Raw genomic sequence first — 24,479 nt, forward strand, 5'->3', positions numbered from 1 at the left:
CACAGTACACTTATGAGGTTTTTCACCGGTGTGCCTTCTCATGTGCACCACCAACATGTATTGAGCCTTAAATGGCTTTTCCTCCCTCGAGCACTCCTCCCAACCACAAACGAAGCTCTTCTTGTTCGCATGTATATGGTCATTGTTGATGTGCTTCACAAGATCATCCTGTAAGTGATAAAAATGTAAAGCATTAATTTTAAGAACCAAAATATAGAACTATTAAATTAACTTTTAGATTGATTCTTCTACTAAATAAATTAACATACTAGGACACACTAACACACTATTATATAATATTAAGTTGTACCTATATATATTGCGTCTCCTCTTTTCGTTTACGTAATAAATATAAAAGCAAGACGAATTTATGTTACAAGCTTACAATCACATTGGATTAAAATAACGATAGGAATAAAAGCAAAATTACGTAAAAATTTAGAAACTTGTATATATTAAGAAGCCAATTAAATTTTACAATTCAAAAAGCGTTATTAAAATTCTCACCTGAGTAGGAAACTCAAGACCACAGTCTCTCCAGTGACAGTTCGTTTCGATAAAATCTCCAGGCTCATCTCGAAGATCTTCGCTAGGGCTAAGTCCTTGAGGATGGGTAGGTGGTGCTGTGGTCGTGGCAGCGTTCGTCGTCGTCGTCGCAGGCTCCCTTTTTACCTTCGTAGAAGCTCTCCTCGAAGACGTGTCCGCCTCGGCCGTCACCGACCTGGTCGACGATTCTGACGCTTTTCTGCAGGACTCCGTGCTCTGTAAACCGATCGTCAATCTCTTCGATTACCAATCCCTCTGAATTACGTATCTATAGCAGCACATGGGTAATAGGACGATTCGAATGGCGAGTGACTCATGTTGTTGTTTTGCCTCGGAGTATCAACGCCGTTTTGATGTACGAGATTTAAAGGTAAATGAGCTCCGGACAAAACAATATCCCCAATCGTCAATCGGAATCGAATTCAAACTTTCCGGTACTCCCCAACCAATATAAGTAAACGAACATACTCTCTCTAGCACAATCATTGTAGCGAATCTAGCAAGTCTAGCAAGCGAATAGCATTGAGCGAGCGACGATTACGACGTAATATACTAACTCTGTACTTGTACCTAGAGTGATTTTAATATAACTGACTATTACAATTATATCACGAGTTTCTTTATTAACCGAACCAACACGTTTGATACCACCTCATATACATTTTAAAAAATTGCTATAATTCCTTGTTAACCCAGACTAATTAAATTTCTCTCGATTTTATCCGACGTTAAATACACGTTCCTGGACTTCAACTGGACGTCACATCGACATTAATGGAAATAACAGATCGCACGGAACGTTCACTGTAATTTCTTACGTCACGCAGCTAAAAAAAGATTAATAACGCGCCGCGTATTGAACTCCAATTTACATCGAGTGTGAAGCGATTATCATTCCAGGTGATTTAAAGTTGGTAGCAAGTATGGAGGATATTGGAGAACGGATAGTTGCTAATTCGATCGCCGCAGGAATTCAGAAGGTTCGTATCGGCGATCTTTGACACTAGGCCAGCGATTTTCTGAAACAAACAGCGGCGTTCGGGGTACCACAGAAGGAAGCTCGCCTCGTGACACACGATCTGCACGCGATCTCGCAATTATCGCGTACCGTATAGCCCTGCACTCAGCCGATCGATCGTTCCTTGCCCTCGTAAACCGATGGTTGCCTGCTTCTGTGTTATGATACAGACGTAGTTCGACATAACTCCGCCCACATTCTCGTTTCTACCTTGCGATAAATTGCAACTGAAATGGAGATGCTAGTTCCAAGGGTTTGAGGATTGAACAACGATTGAATACAGCAGTTTGAGCAGTTTGATCAGCTATGGAGGAATTTTGAAAATTTTTTAGACGTTCGATGATAGCTAACTCGGAACGTTGGAGAAAGGTGGTAAGGTAATGTTTGACGATATCGCAGTGCGATTATGTTTTAAGTACAACTGCTGGCGATTAGAATTTAATTTTGGTTAATTGTTGGTTTTAATCTTCTCAGTATTCAGAAACAAGAATATGCTATAATCAAATTAATAAATAAATATTTTACAACTATAAGATATAAATAAAGGAATTCTGAATTATGAGAGTGTCATTTATAAAATTCTCTGAAAATTTTACCTATAAATGAAGCTTCCAACAATTATAGGAAGCAAAACTGTTTTTGTAATCGAATATGAATTTGTAAATGTTGGAAAAAATTAAACGAATGTATGACAATATTTCGTAATTTTGCAAATAATGGAAACGTTAGTTTAACATTTCCATCTCTGATAAAATATAAAGCTGAGAGGCAGGCGATTTTTATTTTTTATTCGATTCTAGCAACGGTTATCAAATTCTGGAAGCTTTCACGACTTAGGTTAATGGAAGAGTAACGAATAGATGAAAGTAGTTTCAAGGCCTGGGAAGATATTAGGCAAACGTTCCCCAAGAAGAAACTTTTAGCACTTCTGGTTGCCGGGAAAGATACAGAAGGTAGATAAAGATTATTAACACTTTCAAGGCGCTTACTACGGTATAGCGCCATATTGCTTGATTGTGCGTCGAGAAACGCGTGAATGGTTTACTGGAACTTCCTTCAATTAAGTTGTCTGATCGTGAAATTTATCGTACACTACAACATCGTCGAATACCATAAACCGTACGTATTTATAATACTCGTTAAACAGTAGCAGTGGTAGCGAGTATTAAACTAATAATCTTGAATTTATAAAGCTATTATAAAAAAGAAAAACGTTAGACAAGAAAATTGGAGAAGAAATTAGAAAGTAGGAAGAAAATTTTCAGTTCTAGAATGCTATATATATTTACAAAGATAAAAAGCAACACTAACATAAAATAGAAAATAGAAAATTCTCAGTTTTAGGTGGTATATAGAATTTACAAACTATAGAATGTAAAATTTGAAGTTCAGAAAAATGTTCACAGTGCCTGCAATATGCAAAAATACACAAAATGTTCAAAAGTGGAGTATTACTACTTGATTACTATACTTGATAAATAACTATATTTATTTATTATTAAGTATTGCTATACTTGATAGATAAAACAAATTTTTCTTTAAATTCCATTTCTTTAGTTATGTAAATATAAAAATGCAGAAAAATCCGCCGTCTATGTATCAACTGATATTAGCATAGAGACGTTACAACGACCGGAATTAATTTATTACTATAAATTTTTCTTTAAATTCCATTTCTTTAGTTATATAAATATAAAAATGCAGAAAAATCTGCCGTCTATGTATCAACTGATATTAGCATAAAGACGTTACGACGACCGGAATTAACGTTGCAGGAATCGAGGCGATCTACCGAGATCCCCGTACAAACCTCTCGATTACGACGTGCCTATAAATCCATCGATCACTTCCTTGTGGGAAAGATCGTGCACGAGTACAGCGTACTATGGAACGATGCGAGAAACGCGAGTCGATGCAATCAGGCACGGGAACTTTACAGCGTGCGGACACGCGGCGAGTCGTGTCGCTGGCGGAGAAAATGAAAACGCCGCCGCGGATGTAAATAAATCAGAGCAAACAGGAGAAACAGAAAGCCGGCTAGAAACATAGAAACGAAGAGCTTTAAAGAAACCGCTGGTGAATAGAAACGAGAGGTTTAACAAAGAGAGTAAGGACTAGAGGGTATACGGAGAGCGCGTTTAACAACGACGCAAACGTAGAACGTAGGAATGGAGAAGAAGCTAAAGAAGAGAAGGAAGAAGATAAAAGACGATGGTCAGGTGGACGGGGGTGGAATCTGGCGAAATAATGTGCGCGAGATTGCTTGTAACCCGAGGACCATGCGAGGGTAACCCAATCTTTTTCTCTTTCTCCCCCTTTGCTCCTTGCGTGCCACGAGGATGAAGCTGAGAAGTCTTCTGAAAACCTTCCAGAGACTGTGAACGGCGTGCACGGTACTTGGTTAGTAGGAGGAAAAACATGGAAGGCTGAGGGAACGATTACTTATTGCTTATTCCAGATGAATCGATGACGAGCTATCAAGCATACGTCCATGCCTGACTGCCACTAACAATCGAACAGGCATCTGTAATTCTGCGATATGCAGCGCTGTACTAAGTGATATGTTTGCTAGAATTGTGTATTGCGTGAGACGAGAGCATGACGAAAGATCCACCAGATATTGTTTTTACATATTCATTGAATCGATGTTTCATGTATAAGGCATAGACTGGTACAAGTATAGGTAGGTACTTCATTATTTCCAGCTCGATATTTCTTTCAAGGTATTCGAGCGATTGAAAGGTTCTATTTTATTCGAGAATCAAGTGTATTGGCTTGTTTGAAATTCCTCTTCAGGAATACTATTTTACATTACCAGAGATATTTTTTATTAGATATTTAATTCTAACAGTTTGTATAAATAATAGAATTTTTAAGCTTGGACAAAATATCTATGTATATGTACCTTCCATGGACTAATTGCGTGGTTTAACGTCTGGTTTTATTTTAAAATGCAAAATAATATTACCATAAATTAAAATCTATGTCATTGGCGAAGAGTCAAGAACTGGTTAATATTGGAAATTATGAAAAATGTCCACGCTTACCTCAGTTTTTGGCGGTAATCCTCCTCCATGTGGTCCGAGGGTTGCTGAGGCTGTGGAATGAGGTGGCACACCGGGGTATAATTGCGAATGCGGCGATAATCCGTGGGCATGGGGGTGTGGATGAGGTGGTGGTGGAGGTGGTGCAGGGGGTTGTAGAGGATGAGCATGGGGTAGAAGAGCTGCGGCAGCTGCGCTCCTTAAAAGATGCGCCTGAAGTTGCTGCAGGTGTGGCGCCATTCCTGGGTGCATTCCCAAAGCTGGGCTCATTGCTGTAACAAAAAATGATAAGAAAAATTAATAAATAACAGTGAACAATTGTACTGAAAAAAATCGTTGAAAGATAGCAGAGTGACGTTTAAAAACAAGTGTCTAATAGAAAAATGGCACGAGCATGTGCACTTTTATATCCTTATGAATACGACTAAAGGGATGAAATCTAAGTATAAATTTGTTTCGCCCTTTAAATATTTTAACGAACGCTCCTCTTTAGAAATTTTGTATATTTTTGCATATTCTTACACGCTTACCCCTTAGCCGCTATAATGGGGTTGTAAAGTACATCAAATACATACTTCATTCTCGTGTAATGTAGACACCGTCTGAGTAATTTTCGATCGAATTGAGTCTCGTAACCGTATCTTATAAATACAAATTAAAATTTGTTATCCAAAGCTTTCTCTATATCTCGGAACTTTACTAGAAAATTATTCCATTATAATGCCTTACATGACAGTCGAATTTCCTATAACTGCATAAACATTTCTACTCTAAACGTGCATTTGCCAAATGGTACAGCGATATTGGAAGAATGCAGCAACGTGTTATCGCTCATCTAATCGTAATTACTTCAGGCACAATCTGCAAGCTTCATTCTAAAGTAAAAACGCGGTTAACGAACGCCGATAGTCGATTGGTGCAACCCACCATCTATCCGGTATTTTATAAATGTCTTTCCTAAGTACGCGTTTATCGAGACGTGTATCGTGTCGTTCCTTTTTCCTCGTGTAGAAGAGAAAGAATGAGAAATAACGCAGCCTACACGATCACCGGTACACACAACCTTATGGTCTCGTAAGAGAGGCTCGTAGCATTGAAATGCAAGCTTGGCCTACGTGCCGGAAGTCCGGCGTGGCGTGCCCCGACTGTCAAGAGAATGGACGCGGTCCGATTTCGATCTCTATCGATTATCCCCGGTGTATCGCCACCCTCGTCCACTGAATTCGCGTTAACTATTTAACCAACGTAGTGACAGCGACGCTGCTCGTTATCGCCTGATGAAATCAGCGACCAACCGTACGAATAATTCGCTGTTACACCGACACTTTTCCTGTTTCGTTTGTAACGGTATCGGCTTTCGGCTTTCTACAACCGCCAACTGGATTTCCTCGCAATTAATTATCGAGAAAGCGCGCTCGTTGGATCAGGCATGCTGCCAGGATGTGTAAGTTTGATACGGAAATACATTGTAGATGTACGTTGCAGAGTTTCGATTATATTCCACTCGTTAATTGGGAGTAACGAGTTAAATCATTTGGATTATCGATGGTTTTCGTGTTGTGTAATTTATTTAATTGAGGATGCTTTATCAACCGCAGGAGAATCTTTGTCGGTTGAAGTAAATAAAATTGGGTTAATTGAAAATCGGTCTCTAGAAGATTCGATTAAAATATCAGCTGGTTAGTTAGATTTAATTGGCTAGATTTTATTGTTCGAATTTTGTTTCGAGATTATTATAAACTTTATTATTATAAACTAGATTATAATTATCGGCTGTTGCTTGTTACAAAACTCTACTCTCCTTGAAATTCTTGGATTCTATGAAACACGTATCGATATTTAATTACTCCCATATGTGTATATCGAATAAATAAATTTTCACTGCGGTAAATCACATCATTGCAAAGCTACATCATTGCAAAATCAATCAAACAACGACATTACATTGTTCATCCGTGCAGAAATTCAAACGTCCGTCATACTACAATCTTAGTTTAACTGTCATCTGGTTTGCCGATACGTATATGGTACGACCGAGATGTCTTTCGATCAGCGATATCGATGTTGTCAAATTTTAAGCTTGCTTATATAGCATAATTGGGTTGAGACACGATTTAATCGGTAGCTGGTTGCACGATGAAATATTAGCGATACGCACGGTTGGCAGCGAGTTCGCTCAATAAATTGCCACGGCTAAATTAACCAACGTTCGATATGGCGATGTCGGTGCGTTACGTGACGAGCCTTACAAGATCACGCTTCCTCCTAATCGAAGTCTCGATTGACAGGCTCCCTGTCGCTGCTCTATAAATTAAACCTCACGATCATTTATGTATGATCGACGTATACCAAACAGGAGCTACTTTCGATGTTTGAACGATGGATCGTGACCAATTTTCACAAAACAAATTCGCTCTTTCGAACCTACATTAGATGCAATGTAGCTGCGGCTAAAAATATCTTCCGCTTGTAAATAGTTGCTAATAATCTTTATACTGTGTTACGTACATTTCTTACGTGCGAATAGTCTTATTTATAACGATAGTATTTCAACTCGGTGTTTGAGCAACGAATCGTAATCATTTTCCGAGAAATGAATCTGTTCTTTCGATTCCACGTAGATATAATCTAACATTGATAAAAATGCCTTTACTTGTAAATTTATGAATACTTGGTTAATATATTGTATAATTCTGCGATATTCACCTTGATTTATTAAAACAGTTAATTTGACTCGATTTTTGAATAACGAATCGTGACTTTTCTTTCACAGATGATCTTGCGTAGTTTTTTAATTATAAATAATTACAATTAGTAAATTCGTAAATATTTGATCAATGATTCTCACGTCTTCGCGCTATTCGCGTAAATAATCTCGTTTATTACGACGTTACTCACCGATTTTGTTATAATATCAGGCTAGGAAGCTTACGTAAACGTACAGAAACCGCTTGAAATTGTCTCGAATCTATTGCAACACGGTTAGAATCACCTTTTAAGTCTTTCTGCACAGAATCACGTCACCGATTAGCAGTCAATCGTCGATGTCACGGAGCACCATCGACGGTGCCATCGCGGACGCGCGCCAAAGCGCTTAGGCGACCGGTCACGCCCATGCGTGTCTACGATTCTAGGCGGTGTGCTTCATAAAAGCGAGCACGTTGCCTTAACACGGACGCCTAACGATTTTACGATGACTCGTTTTAAAATAACGACGAATATTCGCCATGTTTTTTAATCGACGACGTTAATCGAATAAGATTTTTCGAGATAGTTTCCAGAAACGCTGATCGGTGGCCATTTCTCGTGAAACGAAGCAGTTTACCGACAAAACTCGAGTTTGGTGTATCATTTAGTAATTACGCGACGTTTCCGAAGCTTGTAATGACCGGCGAAGATGGGCAGAAACGGGATTTAAAATATTTCTCTGCATCCTAAATTAATCACTGGTTCCTGCCATAAAGTACGTGGAATTGGTAACGCAAACAGCTGCGTCAATTGATTATTATCTTTCCAAGAATTTCTTCTCAATTTTCTGACTTTTTTTTATCGGAAGATTAACATTACGTCAACAACATGATTATTAGAGCGGAAGAAAAGAAACAAAAAGGAGAAAGGAAAGGGTTGTTATTACGTTACCAACGTCATTGATTATATTTGATCTTTTAATCAATTCCAATAACTCGCGAATTTGATCGCTTTCCATGTGATCTTTAATCTATGCAGGTTATAGTGATTCATGGAATAATTGTTTTTTATTCCCAAGTTCTTTTCTTCGCCCTATCTTATTCTTAATGTTCTACGAGAAATTAATATCAGTTTTTTCGATTATGAGAAAAAATTCTCCCTTATGAATTATTCATATCGATGACTAGCACAATGATATGAAATTCAAGATCGGCTTGCTGAAAACAGATACATCTATCATTTAGTTAATTACTAACTTATTGAAATATAATGTTATATACACGCAACATCAAGCGTGAGAAAGTTAATTATAAAATAGATGAAGATTAGGTGATCCGTAGAAAGAGATACATTTATTATGTTTCCAGGAATTTTTAATACCAACCTGCAGAAAATATAAACAAGTGATGGCTGTAGATATTTTCTAAGTTTCAATCAATAAGCAAAATTGCAAGATTGCAAAAGACAAGAAGAAAATCACTTGCCATATTGCAAGCGGAGTTTATGTCTCATTCTTAGGGTGAAGAAGCACGTAAGAATAGTTGCGTTTTACGCGTGAGACTGTAAAATGTTTGTCGGGTTGTATTTCTCTCGGTGCATTGATCGTTCGTCGCGATTCCAATGAACATAAAACCGAAGGAACGCACGGGGCGCACGCCTACGATGCTTTATTTAAGAACACTATAATTTCGTGGAATCGACTGTACATCGTCGTGGTAACCGGTTGTCTAGTCGTATACCGAACGATAATCGCTTAATCACCGGCGATATCCTCTGTGTGCGACGCCGACCATCACCTATGAAAAATTTCATAAAACACTCTGTCTCTTAGATGAAAACTAGCGCTGGGAAATCTCGAATTTACGGTCGGTTGCATTGTGATTCAGGTATTGCTACTTTAGACACAAGCAGGTGGCTATTTATTAATCGTTTATACCTTTATTCCAGTCCTTTAATTATGTTATAGCTTTTTCGTCTTTTTATCAGAATCCGATTCTCATTTTAGACCAGCATCTCAGAACCTGGTGTTCGAATGAAGGAAATTTAACGTTTTCAGGTGAACGTTGATATGAAATCATACGCTGTACTTTTTACGATTGAAAAATTCTTATTCCAAATGTTATTCCAAGAATCTATGATTTATCTTCTCATTCTACTAATTCTTTTCAAACTTAGTAAAATAAAAAAGTATTAAACCAATTGTGTAAGCTCTCATGTTACAATATTACATATATATATATATATTATACCATGAAAGAAAGAAGCACTGGCAGCCTAAAATCATTACACGTACAATTCTATGAATGGCAATTAATTCTTCGTAAATTCAGTCAAAAAAATACATACACTTTAAAATATCAAATACAATATACATATTTTTATCTAAAAAAAGCCGCCATCTTTTGGACATCGTAATCAGTATCACGAAACATATTACAAACTCCCTTTTACAATTCCCAAATGGACATCGCGAGACCTATAATGACTTAAACACGGCTCTCCCGACTCATCGACTCCGCGAAAAAATTCTGAGTAAACGATAATGCTTCGAATTCCCTGTTTCATTTCTTCTACTCGTCGACTATTCCATACGTATATGTACGCGCGTTATTTCTGCCCCTCAGAAATGTACGTTTACAAAAGAACGTCCCTAAGGAAAAAGGGAGGAATCTCTGATCGGTAGCGTACGATGGCGACATTAACGAGCGGGCAGCATCCCGCGGAGCATCGTACAACGCCAGGCTGACAAACGACCGGCGATCGCGCGTCACTTGAATTTTAATCCGTTAATTACTTCATTTAATCGCAAATTACCGGCTGCTCTTAACTCGCGAGCAAGGAGGTCCGGGGTCCGATTTGTGGGACGCGCCGCGGTTGCAACCGGCCTTATAATGGCTTCATGCGCACCGCCACTTTAATTCGATGCCCCTTTATCCCCCTTGCCGCCTCCCTTCCGCACGCCCTTAAACGTCAGGACCTGATCCTTACGAGGACGAGGCCTTCCACGTTAACGCTACCACCAATGACTTTATTCGTTTCGTATAGGTCCGGTAATTATGGTAATTCGGGACGGCCAGAGACCCGGTTTTCCTGAGAAACAGACGATCCAATGTTTTACGACGAATGTTGAATCGCTTCCACGCGATCAGCAAATGATATACGCCCGGATTATGCTGCCTCTGTAATATTCAACCGATTCCGTGAGAATCGTTACTCGATTAAAGCAAGGGTATAGATGAAGTACATTCATGATCTGTTTCGAGATTGGATCAACTGTTGGGAATTCTGAAATTGAATCTTGAGAAATGTTCTTTGCAGGCTCTTTCGTGGTTTATTAATAAGGTGTAATTTCGAAACATTTCAAGAAAAAAAAAAAAAATAATCTCAGATTCAATCGATGGATATGTTCAGATTAATTTATATTATCCAACGCATTTATCTTTTGCCGCAGAAAGTATATGTTGCTAAGAAATATTTCAAGCAAACATTGCTAGATACTGTACGACTACAACCATCTCGACGGTTCGATTTACAAATAGGGTTTCGTCTCTAGGATTTGAACGATTAGTCTACTGTTCTATTCAATTCAATAAAAAAAAAAATAAATCGACATATGGATCATTTCCAAAGAAAACAGTTAGGTGGATTTTTACTACTGTACTTTGCCCTGCACGAATGAGATATTTGTCCGAAGGAATAATTATAAACCAACGTTTATACGATCATCAGAAAAACTTGTTCACCGAAATATTTTACTCTGACGTTACTTAAATAGGCATAATCGCCGATCGCGGTGAAAAATATCCAAATTCTGCGATATGACTCCATCACGACCATCGCGCGATAAATCATTTAAATCTTTCTGTAATTATCTCGAAAGAGCATTTCTCACCGAAAAGTCTTTTACTTTGACATAAATTAAACACCCTTGATCACCGGTCAAGCGGCTTAAAATCGGCAAATACTCAAATAAAGGAACCAAGTGGAGCGTGTGTAAAAGTGTGACTCGTTTACGACGGTCGATTTCTTGGTTCCGTCCCGTGGCGTGGGCAATAACTCGGAAAATACGGCTGTCACGCGGTAGTCGCGCATTAACGACCGCGCTGCCCGGCTACACGTGTAATTACATGCGTATAATTCACGTGTCGTGTATAGCCTCGCGAAAACGTTTATGGCCGCGTCGAGGCCCGATCGGTGGACGATGAAGCGGCGCGAGCGCGTCGGCAATTACGAGCGATCAATCAACGTGGACCAACAGTGGAAATACATCGGATAAACACTCGGTGACTTACGTTTTCGGGTTCGTGTCCGGCGCGGGTGATCTCTTAATTGCGACTTTCCCCGCCTCTCGCGAATCAGCCGCTTATTTATCCCGCCATGTAAATCGGCCATAACAGTTATCCCCTCTTTCGCAACATCCATCCAGGAGAAGAGAATAATTAGGCACAGGTGTTTCACGCGAGTCCACGACACGCCAAAATTTACAACCGAGAAATGAATAATAGGCCTGTACCTGCCCGACCAATTATTCAAAAATTATTCAAAAATTGCCGCGCAATTTGAGTCGTTCACATCGAACGTCTTTAAAGTTGGTATATGTATAAATATGCATACAGGGTGTCCCCGCAGCATCGGGGAACCGCTTCAGCGATGGATTTTGCGCATGGTAACAATAAAAAAGATTCGCGCTAACATACGCCCTGTTAGACCTTGTCTTCGAGTTGTGACGAGTTTTACGTCGGAACATTTCCATCGAAAAATAGAAGAAATTAAACTAATTGAGCTAAACAGATCTCGTTATTCGACGTTGAACGTCGTATTCTAATTCTGCCCAATCCTGTCTAATCCACACACCCAGTCAATGATAAAACGACTTCAGTATTGTATTCGTATACACGCAGATTATTTTGAACAGATCTCGTAAAAGTATACAGATTGAATTTGTTAAAGAAAAAATTCGCTACAACTCGAAGATGAGCGTGTGTTTATACGAGCCATTTTATATTGTTTTCACGTGCCGATATGGTTCCCCGATATCAAGGGACACCCTGTATAGCGAATACTTGTAAGAGTGTTTGAAAGGGGAGCGATTCCCTTACTGGAGTGAAGACAACGTGTAATTAATTACGTGGTAAATCTTGCTTGAGGAATAATTCAATAAGTTTGACATGTATGGTAATAATGATACTAGATAAATGATCGCTTACCAGCGGAAAGATGACCGTAGCTGCCGCTTGCGCTGCTGCTCCGAGATCCGTTCACGATGGAGGCCAAGCTGTTCGGGCTGAATCGGATCATGCTGTCGATGTCGAAACGATCCGAGTACGGGGAACTGCTCAACGCCCGCTTCCGGCTCGCTCTGATCGCGGACGCCCTTGGGCTTCCTAACCTCGACGAAGCTGACACTGAAAATGCCACGTTTTTCATGTTGATTGTCTGCTTTTCAAGTGGAGAATTAAGCGTAATCTTTAACTGATCTGGACTGTGTGTCTTTTATACCGAAACTTTCATTTAATCTTTAACCAGCATTTTTTAGTATAGGTGATTTAAAGTAGTTTGGATTTATTACATTGGATTACATTTCAGTATCATGACCATTCTGTAAAAGATATACATTATGATCGAAGTTGATCGACTATGCTTTCTCCCAAAAATATGTAAGTCACGCGTTGATGACCCAAGCGAAGTTTTAGCTTTGAATTTCTCCGAAAAGAATCTTTATATTTAGAAAAAGAGATTTCATACATTCGACTGCAGGAATGGTCAGATAAAATAATTTCTTCAGATATTCCAAAAGAGTAAAATGTATCTGCTTACATAATGTGAAACAATACGTTTGTCTACAGAAAGTCGATTCAAATTTGACGACAAATGCGATTAAATGGCAGGAAGTACAACATGTAAGTTAATACGAGAAATTCTTTATTTTATGGGACACCTATGGTCAAACGCCAAAGCCAGCGAAATTCCACGCGAAAATCGTGGCAAGATATCAATGTTCGTCGCCTGACCGAGCATTAAAGTCTCCGAGTCTCGACGTTGTTCTCTAGAACGTCTCGCTTTCCTGACAACGTAAATATCTCGAGTAAAAATGCGATGTTGAAATATCGACGCGGGAAGGTATCGAGGAATCGATTTGTAACGCGGATTCAAGGAGAAGGCTGCGCGAATTTCCATGCAAACTCAGCGAGACGTTGCCGCAGAACCAGTTCAATTAAGCGCTACGAATTCTTGCGGCTCGTACTACCGGAGGAATATTCCGTGGCGTGGATTTTAAAAGTCTTGCCTTTCGGTGCGCGCGCTCGTAACCAGGTAGATATCCACAACTGGCCAGAGAAGGTGAAGGAGAAGTCGAGGAACGATGGAAAAGGAGAACGAGAAGAGCGAGCAGGAAGGCGGATTCTGCGGCCAGAACGTTTTAGCGGCGATTTGCCTGCGACCGCAGGCCAACGACGTAATATACAAACCACTTTCTTAAGCTCGTGGTGGCGGCTCGCTTGTATGGAGCATCGTTGGTTATATGGTGGCGGTTCTTCGCTTCCTCGCCTGGCTTCTTCTTTGCTTCTTCTTCTTCTCTTTTCAATACGCCGCGCCGCCACTCTTCTTCAATCGCTAATTCTGCATCTTATCATTTTCATTCGAGGTCCAGTTTTCTTTTTTTTTTGTATTCTTGTCCTCTTTTATAATTCGAGACTCTCTTCGCTTTCACTCTTTCAAATTTTGTCTACATCTTTCTAACCTCGATTTTTACTCTTGTCCACAAATTTCTTTTAATTTTTGTAGCCTGATGTTCCTTTTATTTTACATATTAAGCGTTCTTTTTTCATGGTTCTTACTGAATTGTATATCATAGACTTTTCGAAAACTGCTTTAAAAATCCCGACTTTATACTCTTTCGATAAACTCTTTTTTTTCGTTCTTTCTATGCTCCACTATTAGTTTCTTCTTTATTCGTCGCACATTTTTTCTTTGATTCGAGGCTTGGCAAATCTATATCGCTTCAACATCTTTTCTGATTCTTCGAGATTAATTCCAACAATTTCTCCAATGTGTATCCTTGTTCTTCATCCATCGTTATATATCCCTTCACCCGCAGCTTCTTCATTTACCAAATTTTTTCCCCCAAATTGCAGCATTCTGTTTCCCTTGTCGATTTCTCTTTGCTTCTACTCTCCTGCGCTCCGACTGCCTCCGCCGGTTCCTCGAGCTTCTCTCTATCTCCTCGTGTCGCCTCGCACGAGCAACGCGATACACAAGACCGACCACGAGGAGGCTCGAAGCAGCTCTTTCTCCTCGGTTTCCACTCGGTTGATCGCTCGTTCGCGCACAACGGGTATAGAATTACTCGCGGTTGGAGCTCCTCGCCTCTCGCGAACGCGCTCTTTTATCCCCTCGCCCGATTATTAATTCGAGCACTGATCAAATTTACGATGGTCAACGAGCGAACCGAACGAATGAAAAGGGTGAGGAAGAAGGAGGGAAAATGGAAGAGAAGAAGATGGAATGTCGTGCGGTTTTTCCGCATGAGCTGAAACGTTTAAGGTTCCTCGATGGTCTCGTGGCTTTATCGAGGTCGTTCGGCCTCCTTTCCTCGGTTACCTGTGCCTTGTCCTTCTTTTCAACTTGTTCTCAGTCCACCACGACGGTGAATTTCGTTTTTGCACGATTTAGCTACTGGCCACTTGTGCAGTTTTTATAATTTGTGCCTGAGGTGATGTCAACTGCGATTGCTCTCTATAAGACTCAGTGTAGCATCTGATCTATCAAATTTTATTATATATTTTTCATTATTCATTCATAATTGAGTTCTTCTAATTGAATATAGGTTGATTCCTTGTACTAGACTCGCGCGTGTATCAAGGTAAAATAGCGGTTAAGGTTCAATTAATTTAAGAACAATTAAAATAGTTCTTCTGGGAACTACGAGCTGTTTAGAAGCTCCTATGAGGGCGATTAGCTTCATAGATTATTGACACCAGTTTCAGTTGTCGCGTTTACAAATAACGTGAACAAAGATTTTGAAATATATTTTTCCTGGCAAATGAACGCAAAAGAAAGAAGAAGAAACGAAGACTGATTCCTTCCTGTCATTATCGTTTCAAGCATTTAAGTTTCTACGATTTGAACATCTAAGAAGCGAGTACTTTTTATTAGATGGTTGTCTCTAATTTCATTGACAATTTTTATGCATTTCTGTTCATCAGGAGAAAGATACGACTTATAAATATTCGCTTCGTAATTTAACCGTTACAAAGAATTTTTATATTCATTTACAATTTACAAGTCACGTAACGTTATTGAAGATAAGCCAATCGGCCGAAAGCCCACGCAAGAATATCCCCTTAACACCGACGTGATTTTTCGATGCACTTTTTCCACAGAGACAGAGGACGAACCGATCGCCTTATCTGTCTTAAAAGGGGGTTGGAGAAGCTTCGAGCTCTTTAATGAATATGCGAACGATTCTCGCCGATCCCCCTCGTCCCGAGACGAACGTCCTCGTGACCCACGACCCTCTGGACTCTACACGTTCCGTACGTTCCATCCCCTGGCCCCTCTTCACCCCTCGCGAGGCTAACATGGGATTGAGACATGTAAATTGGTGCAATCGGCCACTCCGATCGACGCGGCTCGTCCGACGCTGCCTCGGCGCACGCTACAACGCTACAGGTCGCTTCAAATCACCAAATCATAGTGACTTTTACCATCAAAGAGAAGAATTTAAAGCGATGAAAATGAAGTGGTAGATATTCGATTTGTACCTATTCGATTTGACAGGTAGGTTAACATTGATTTTTATTGAAATCTTCGAAGGAATTGTACAAAACTTTAGTAAGTTAAAATACATATCGTGGATGTACAATATGTCGTAGAATGAATTAGTAACTCTTGCGCGATAGAAATTGTTATATTGGATTTGTGAGAAAAAAGGCGATGGTTTTTAATGAATAATTTAAGTCTGGTTTGATGGAACTGGATTAATGTTAGAACTGATATTTTTTAATCTGCGCTTCGATGCAAATGATTCTAATCGCAACATACTGTGACGAAACTTAGTAACGAGAAATAAGTATATTTCTATTCCAATAATAGTTCATATTAATTTCGTGAAAAAGCACCAGCATGGTTTCGGTAATCCCAAAAGTTCGGACTCTGTAATCTCTCATTTTGAAAGGTTTACTACTTCTAATCTTAAATATTCGTCGTTTCTTTTCGTTATTTGACAATATAATATCTATGCGTTTATCAATATTTCCTAGGTTTAAATTAAACTAAAATACTAAGCAACATAACGCGAGGAGAATTCCATAAACATTTTTACGCTTCGTGTCGCGATTTCTCGATATTCAAATAAATCGAATTAAGAATTTCGTCACGAACGTAACGGCGTGGCGAATTCGGTAAAAGAAGAATTCGGCAGAGGACGAAAAGGGAGAAGAGGAACAGGGGAAGAATGAAGCAGAGGAAGAAGAAATGTGAGACAACCTGTAGGGTAGGCGCTAAGGTGTTAATGAGGTCGTGTCGCTCCGAGTCGATTCAATTATGCGGCGGTGGCGACTAACGAGGCCCCGTTTACCCTTTCAGTCGTCTTTTAGCCTCTCGGCCTCTTAACCGGTCGATCTCCTACCTGCTGCTAGTGCTGCTACACCTACGGCTAGCCGCCGCGTACCGTGCATCAGGATCTTTCATTAGATTCACTTGTCGTCCTCGAACCAGTCGACGAAAAAGTTTCTCGTTTCGTTCGTCGAATCGACATGCTTCGAGATTTTTAACCCGTTCAAATCGGCCTTGGTTTTTCACTCTTTCAACTATCTCGCGTTTGTGCTACATTAAGAATTCTTCCACGATTTTTTATTTTTGGTAATTATCGTTAGTTCCATAACTAACTCCAAATTTCATTTAACTATTATGAGCTTCTTAATTATAGTATCTTTTTTATTCTAGTCACTGTCAAACCTATACCAAATTTAAATCTAACCTAATTAATCTAATTCAAAATTAATTTAAAGCTGGTTCAAAGCCAACCTATATCATTCTTGATTCCTTTTTTAGAATTATTAGAATTTAAAATTTCTTAAGTATTAGGAATTCTATTGCAGTATTTTCTTTTCTAGCGATTGTCATTAACATCTGGTATCATCGACGGTAAAGGATCATTTTGAAACCAAATTATGCCAGATTGGCATAATAAATTTACAAAATCTTATACAAAAGCGATCGAACATTTAAGCTTGACACGTCGAGAGAAATTTTCGATCATCGGAGACTAAAAAACGGTGTCGGGTATCAATGATCTTATTGATTTTGTCGCGTTGGATTAATTTCGTTAATCGGATACCGTGTTCCGATCTTTAATAACTTTTAAAGGCAGCTTTGACCTACTACTATATTCGCGATGTTTTATTAACATAAGATTCACAACTTACCGTCGATGGAGAAAGGGAATTCTGAAGAAGCGAGGGTGCTCGCTGGTCCTGCGGCGTGCAGAAGGTACTCGGGCCCCAAACCACCCAGTCCTTGAAAAATTATAAAGAAAAGAAAAAAAGGCGATTAGACAGTAGAAAAAAAACAAGATTTTATTCGACTATTTTTAAATAGGAAATAATACTCTCCCGTATCGCGTGTCACGTCTAACGAAATCAAAGGCCTCGATTCTCAAAGACATTCTTCCGGCGGAAATGCGGGCTCTTTACAACTTCCCTGCGTTTAATACCAGAGATGGCGCACTCTACTTCCTTAATTACGTTTATCGAGAGAAAAGAAGCAACAGCGAAAGGGGGAGATTGAAATAAGATCGATAGGACATCCGAACGTTAACTTGAAGGATTTACTATGGTAAATGAACAACGCCTGCGGTTCAGGATAAAAATACAGACTTGAGTTGTTGGTTTTTGGTATCTGTTAAATTCAATAAAAATAGATACAGTCTTCATAGCGATTTTAATCAGACTTTTGTTCTAATTTACATCTCTCTTCTATTCTATTCTAATTATTTTTATATTCTACAAGCGCAGGTTCATTTTACTGTATACACTAGTCAAAAAATTTATTTATTTATAAGTGGGTTTACACATTTTTCTAAATGGCCGTTTTTAAAATTAATCTTCATCATCGTTTTCATTCGTTAGATTTTTCCGAGAAAGCTCTTAGCAATATTAATCTTATAATTCTCTTCATCAGTATGTGTTATCCTACCCTATTTATCTTAATCATTCAACCTCCAATTTCTCTAGAAATTTAAAAAATTTCCCATCTATTACCTCAACAATAGGAATAACGTTCATTGCCAGTAGGTAGGATGTTCGATGGCGAATAAATTTCAAGCATTGGATGGGGACGTGATCGAAATTAGGCGACGTCTCCGGTCGCTATCGTTCTAATTATCTCGGAACAAGTACAAGCCAAGGTAATTACCGTGTAACGAGGCGTTGGGACTGTGCGTGGAGGCCTGGAGCTGGTGGTAAAGGTGGTCCATGTAGTTGAGCCGGTAGGCGGGATGCAGGGCCGTATGCTCCGAGAGGGGGTGACTTCTGCGGAGGAAATCACCGCCGGAAGTCCCGTTGCCGGCTGCCCCGCCACCTCCGCCCCCACTGCCACCGCCACCGCCGCCACTAGCACCGCTGCTTGCTCCGCCACCGCCACCGGTGGCTGCACTGCCGATCGCCGTCGTGCTGCTGGACAATCTGAAACAATTAATCCTTCTGTCAATTTGTGTTTCAACCTTACAAGGTTTATACTTTTCTGTAGGTTATAAAATGCAGATTGCTGATGTAATCAAAACTGTGTGGTTCAATGGTTTTTCAAATATTTACTTTCAGGGCCTTTCTACATGATCAAACTGATAATATATTAGTATGAAATTTTACAAATTACGAGCTGCCAATATTTATAAATTCCTATACGTACGAGCAACGAGTTTAGCAATAAAACGAATGGAATCTTGCAATGTGTTTAAGTAGCATAATCACGTAATCGGTAGAAATAACGTTAGAGAGATTTGACCCACGGCTGAATCAAACTGACCAACATCATCGAGAATAATTAACATTTGATCTCCGAACGATGAAATGTTAACCAAACGTTTGAACAAAATAAGAAGGTAGTTAAGAAACGGAATTATCCATTTATTTTGTTCAATGACTTCTTAGATATTCCAAAACTTTAAATCTTCCACGGAAATTAAAGTTTAAAGCTTTAAAAGTGAAAAAGAGGGCATCGCAAATTCTAATTCTTCCAGAGAACAGCTATAAACTTTCTCGGAAACGTCCTTAAATCTACGAAATCACCGCGACGTCTGTCAAACCTCGGAGAGGTCCTCGCTTAAAGAAACAAAGAAGCCTTCTTGAAACAGAGACGTAATTCAGCCAGCAGATTAATCATCCCGAAAAGACAATGCAAAGAGAGGAAACGGTCGTTTAACGAATGAAATTACGCCACGCTCGAAGCCGCCACAAATGGCGCGTGTCTCTTCGTCAAACATTCTATTTTTGCCGACGTCGACGCTGAAGAGAACAGGTGTCTTCTAGCAAGGTCGAGCTTGTTTCTCGTCGTATTCCCGAAAGTGATTCGACGATTTTTCCTTTTTTCTCGGTGCCTTACCAGAAGACAAAGGTGTGTCTCGAGGTACCCGACAACAAGAAAAAGCCATCCAAGAATCGCGAGCATGCTGTGCCACGCGCTCTGCTTTCGACCCTGGACTATGGACCGTTCGTCACGCACGGAATATCGGGAAATGACGCGTGTCTCGTGTCATCGGTGCTGTTTGTCTTTGAAAATTGTCGCCGGTCTCGCCGGCCTGTTTGCGAATTTTTCAACATTTTATTTTCATCTATTTTCCGCTGATGAATTGACTATTACAATGTATCCATGATTGTTAGTGACTAACTTGTTTACTTAACAGTTTATCTAATTACTTAGCAATGTTGTTAAATTTGATTATCTTAAAAAACTTCTTCTATTATAAGTTCTCGAGAAAATCAATCTGTTCTTTTTTGTATTTACGAAAAAGATTTGTAAATGTATTCGAAGCATTGACAAATATATTTACAAAATTCTAACAGAAAAGTCGTACGCTTGCCTTGTAAAAGATAGAAGGCAACTAGAATCTTTAACCTTCGTCTTGAATGAGAAGCCAAACGACGTTTAAAACCCATTCATCAAAATAAGAATCATGCAAAGCAATTCTTCATTAACAACTGAACCTAAATAATTCTTCATCCCCTAAAACTTCTCAAGGCGACCATTTCCAAGGAAATGTGACGCGTCGAATAACATTCGTTCGCAAAAGGAGCAAGAACACCTCGGATGGCTTTACACGACTGTCCAAAATGAAAACGCCCCTTTATGTTACTTATTCTAGTCGAGATACGAAAGACAACAAAGGGTGCAGAGAATCGTCTGATCCTCGCGGAATAGAGCGGCTCGCGTTTTGACTGACGGCCATTCGCCACGCTCGAATCATCAGGAAATGGCGCGTGTCTCGTACCTTCAAAGATGTTCTCTCAGCCGTTTAGTCGTTAGTGCCTCTTTACGAGCACCTCTCTCCTCTCGAGGATCCGAGAATTCTTCGTGGAATCGCAAAGAACGTCAGGTGGCCTGAGATCTTTATTGGAAACGCAGCGAGAGGACCTCGCGCGTCCATCGAGGCGAGAGCCTTCGTGTAACTTACTGCCAAGGTCGTGCACCCGAGGAATTTCCTTGGAATTCCATAGAGAATTTTCGATGGGACGAGGAAAGTCATTTGTAAGTTATTAAAATTGTTCTGCCAAATTATTAAACAAATTATAACCTGTAGCATTGGGGAGGCTAATATTTTATTATTCTTTCTTTCTTCCTTTTTCCATTTTTTATTCGTCGCATTGACAACACGGCCATTAGCGACGGTTTTGCTTGCGTCTAAACCTCGTTCTATATGTCTGTCGAGCTGATAAATTTCACGAGGTTTTCTATGCTCTGTTCCGAATCGAATACTTTCTTGAGTTCTTGGAATCTGTTGCGTGCTTCGGTTAGTTTTGTGCATAACATTTTATTGTTGTCCTTAACGTTAGATTCCGATATAAAAATACGGAAGAAATTTAAATATTATATAAAATTGACGTCAAAGTATTGACGAAAATATCACTGAACTTCTCATAAAAGAAACTTTGTTGTAGCGAAAACTACAAATTCCAGATTTATTTTGTCTGCAGACTTTCTAACAAATACTCGGCCAACAGCTGACAGAAATGACTACATTTATTTCCATATGGTAAAGGTAGCTATCGTGGAGACAGAAGTGAAGACATTTAAAGGATCGTAGAAGTCAGAGTAGTTCGTTAAAATCACAGATCGGTATTTCACCATCTGCTTTTAAATTAGTTTGTTTGACTGTTTCCTGCATTCCGGTACGTGTTCCACCGTAGAAATTCTTGATATTTACGTTTACCCTTCTTTCGGCCATAAATTTTTATCCCGGCAACGTATGCCTCGGAAACTAGACGCGTTCCTACTGCCCGTGTCAACAGGAACAACTTTATGGCGTGTTCATTATATCGAGAGAAAATTAGGGAACGAAGTTCTGTAGTTCAGCTAGTTTCTTGTTTCCATTCGTTACAAACTTCGTCTCAGGTATTTTTTAAAACGTCTTTCTATAGTGCCACGTTTCTATTAAAATCGTCACCTATTAATGTCAAAACTATTCTACGAATTAAATTAATTCAAATTAAAATTGTTCTTTATGCGAAAATCGAGGAGATTTCTGGAAAGAGGACTCGAAACAAAATGATAAAGTGAACATGTATAATGTTGGAAGTTTCAATCCTACCTTTCAATAGTAATTGCGTTGAAATTAAAAATTATACTGGTTCTTAAAGAACCTTCTCTTTATATTTACAAAATAACGAAAAATTACATAATTCGATTATTTGACTAAAAAATACATCACAGATCTATAAGCTTCTTTGCCCAAAAAAAGGATCTTCTCGATGATTCATTAATTCAACGTCTATTCTATGAATTAAATTAATCAAAACTAAAGTGGATTTCTATGCCAAAATTGTTTTACCTCTCGTTAATTGGATTTTCATTCTCCGCTGTGTTTCGCTCCGAGGAATGGGAAAATGGCGTCGCGTGAAAAGCAGCAGGCGCGAAGATGGAACCGCGGGAAATAGAGACAGCAATTGGCGCGTGTCATAACGTTTTAACGCGTATTACGATGTTTGAGTCGGTCCCTGTCTAAATATTGGCTCCGCACTGGCGCGAGTTTGCTGAGCAAAGACAACCGGCTCAACTGTTTGACTTTACTTAAAGTCCACGGATCCCGATTACTGCCTACTCGTTACCTGCTTTACGCGACCGCCCCGTGTTAACAAGTTTGTCACACAATAAGCAACATATCGTTCCCGAAAAATGAAGAAAACCGCTGCTCCGCCATCTCGTTTCTGCACTAACGGTGTCCCAGTCTCAACATCGGTGCCCTCAGGATTCCGATACTTTTTAATGTATATATCTTTTATAAACGTGTTTGACTATTTTTCGATCTATTTTATCGACTGATTTAACAATTATTACAACTATTAACATTCATAACGTTTGAATTTTAAAACCTTAATCCCCGCAACAGCGAAAAGATATGTTTTCTTCTATACCTCAGAGTTGCATTTATGTAATTATTTTCTCCCCAAAACTGGGAACGGGGGCGTAACAAATTTGGTGACAGCTTTGTTTGAGAAAATGTCGATAATTTTCCACTTATTTCTCGAAATTCTATTATATAAGATAAAAAATTAGGTTGTCCGAAAAGTGTCTTTCTTTTACAGACACGTCTTTTACAACAACCCATTTACAACAACCTAATCCGTCCAACGTTGTGATCTTTATTTTGATGGAACGAAATGGATCATACGTAATTCGTGTTGTGCGTCCATTATTTCCTGATAAAACGAAAGAAACTTTTCGGACGACCTAATACTTACAAGTAGCACAGATGTCCTTTAAAACACAGTTCACGACAGAAATTCTAAATTCGTTGAAAACATTAACAAAATTCCTACAAATCTCTGATGTCTCCTTCAAACATTAATAAAGAATAAGATACACTAACGTATTTGCCCAATTCGTTAAATTAAAGCGCGACAGACTGCCACAGATTCATAGAAATCTAAAATAACGGCTCAGAGAAACGTTTCATAAATTTTCTTAGGAGTATGAATGAACGGCATAAAACAACAAGATGCTTTCATCGTCCCAGGAAACGGAGCAAATTCAGCGAAGATCTGAACGATGAATTAGAACGGGGTCGTAGAGATGACGGAATCAGGGACAAAAATTAGGACGCTTTGACAGGCTGCTTAGTAGCGTGACTGTAAAAAGCTCGGCTACGAGAACGGCCAGAGGGACAGGGGACATAATTACAATGAAAACATCGTCGACCCCGTCGGCTCGACGTCTTTTTGCCCGTAGCTTTCTAGTTGCTGGTTCCCTCGTCAACAGAGAAGGAGAATAACAGGCTGAGAGAGGAGGGAACGAGACCGATTCTATTTCGAATCCTGCTGAGTGCCAGATGACTCGTGGTATATACGCTTTTGCCTTCCAGTTCTCTTCCTTTTCTCTTCCTTCCTCTTCCTTTTCTGCCTCTTCCTCTTCTCTTTTCACCGTCGAATCTTTGCATTGTTCACTTTCGTTCTAACTTCTCCCTTCTAACCTCTTTCACGTGTCGTTTCTTTCTTAGAGATTCGCCTTTTTTATTTCCATTTTCCACATTTTTATTTGGCAATGATCTTTTTTTGTAGCGGTTGGTCGGAGATTCTTTTGTTTGTTCTGAGAGATTAAAAGAGGTCCGGTAATTTATTGTCACGATAAATTAGCCAAAGCTGCTATAAATAATTCAAAATGCGATTTTGCAAATGAAAATATAAATCACGTAGTTTGCCAATGGAAGTTCCCTCGGATATTAATGGAAACTAGTCTCAGAAGTTGCTATTCGACTTCAGAATTGATCAAGAAATTGCAAGATATAAACTTTCGTAAAATTTAAGAAATTAAAAAAAATATTTACGTGTGTTTTTATGTCTTTTTATTAGAATCGGAGAAATTATTTAAGAAAGTGTTAACAAATACACGTTTTCATCTACCCTCATGTGCGTATACATAGACACTTACGCATATGTGAAGTATAAATCTCCATTTCGGATTCTTAACAAAAA

At 39.2% G+C, this 24,479-nt stretch overlaps 1 protein-coding gene across 3 annotated transcripts in view; it reads right to left on the reverse strand.

The window, feature by feature from the left end:
* Nucleotides 1–24,479, reverse strand: part of LOC126914652 (transcriptional activator cubitus interruptus) — a 146,258-nt gene that overhangs the window by 5,088 nt on the left and 116,691 nt on the right. For 2 of the 3 annotated variants that reach the window (XM_050718851.1, XM_050718852.1), the window contains exons 2-7: nucleotides 18,712–18,980; nucleotides 17,724–17,813; nucleotides 12,504–12,701; nucleotides 4,612–4,880; nucleotides 508–762; nucleotides 4–168 (exon numbers count right to left, since the gene is read on the reverse strand). In XM_050718851.1, the coding sequence (XP_050574808.1) occupies nucleotides 4–168; nucleotides 508–762; nucleotides 4,612–4,880; nucleotides 12,504–12,701; nucleotides 17,724–17,813; nucleotides 18,712–18,980 (1,246 nt within the window). Of the gene's footprint in view, nucleotides 1–3; nucleotides 169–507; nucleotides 763–4,611; nucleotides 4,881–7,506; nucleotides 7,721–12,503; nucleotides 12,702–17,723; nucleotides 17,814–18,711; nucleotides 18,981–24,479 lie in introns of those variants that run through there. The other variant, XM_050718853.1, reaches the window with a different exon arrangement.

The sequence above is a fragment of the Bombus affinis genome, chromosome 3 (assembly GCF_024516045.1).
Source record: "Bombus affinis isolate iyBomAffi1 chromosome 3, iyBomAffi1.2, whole genome shotgun sequence".
NCBI classification, from domain to species: Eukaryota; Metazoa; Arthropoda; class Insecta; order Hymenoptera; family Apidae; genus Bombus; species Bombus affinis.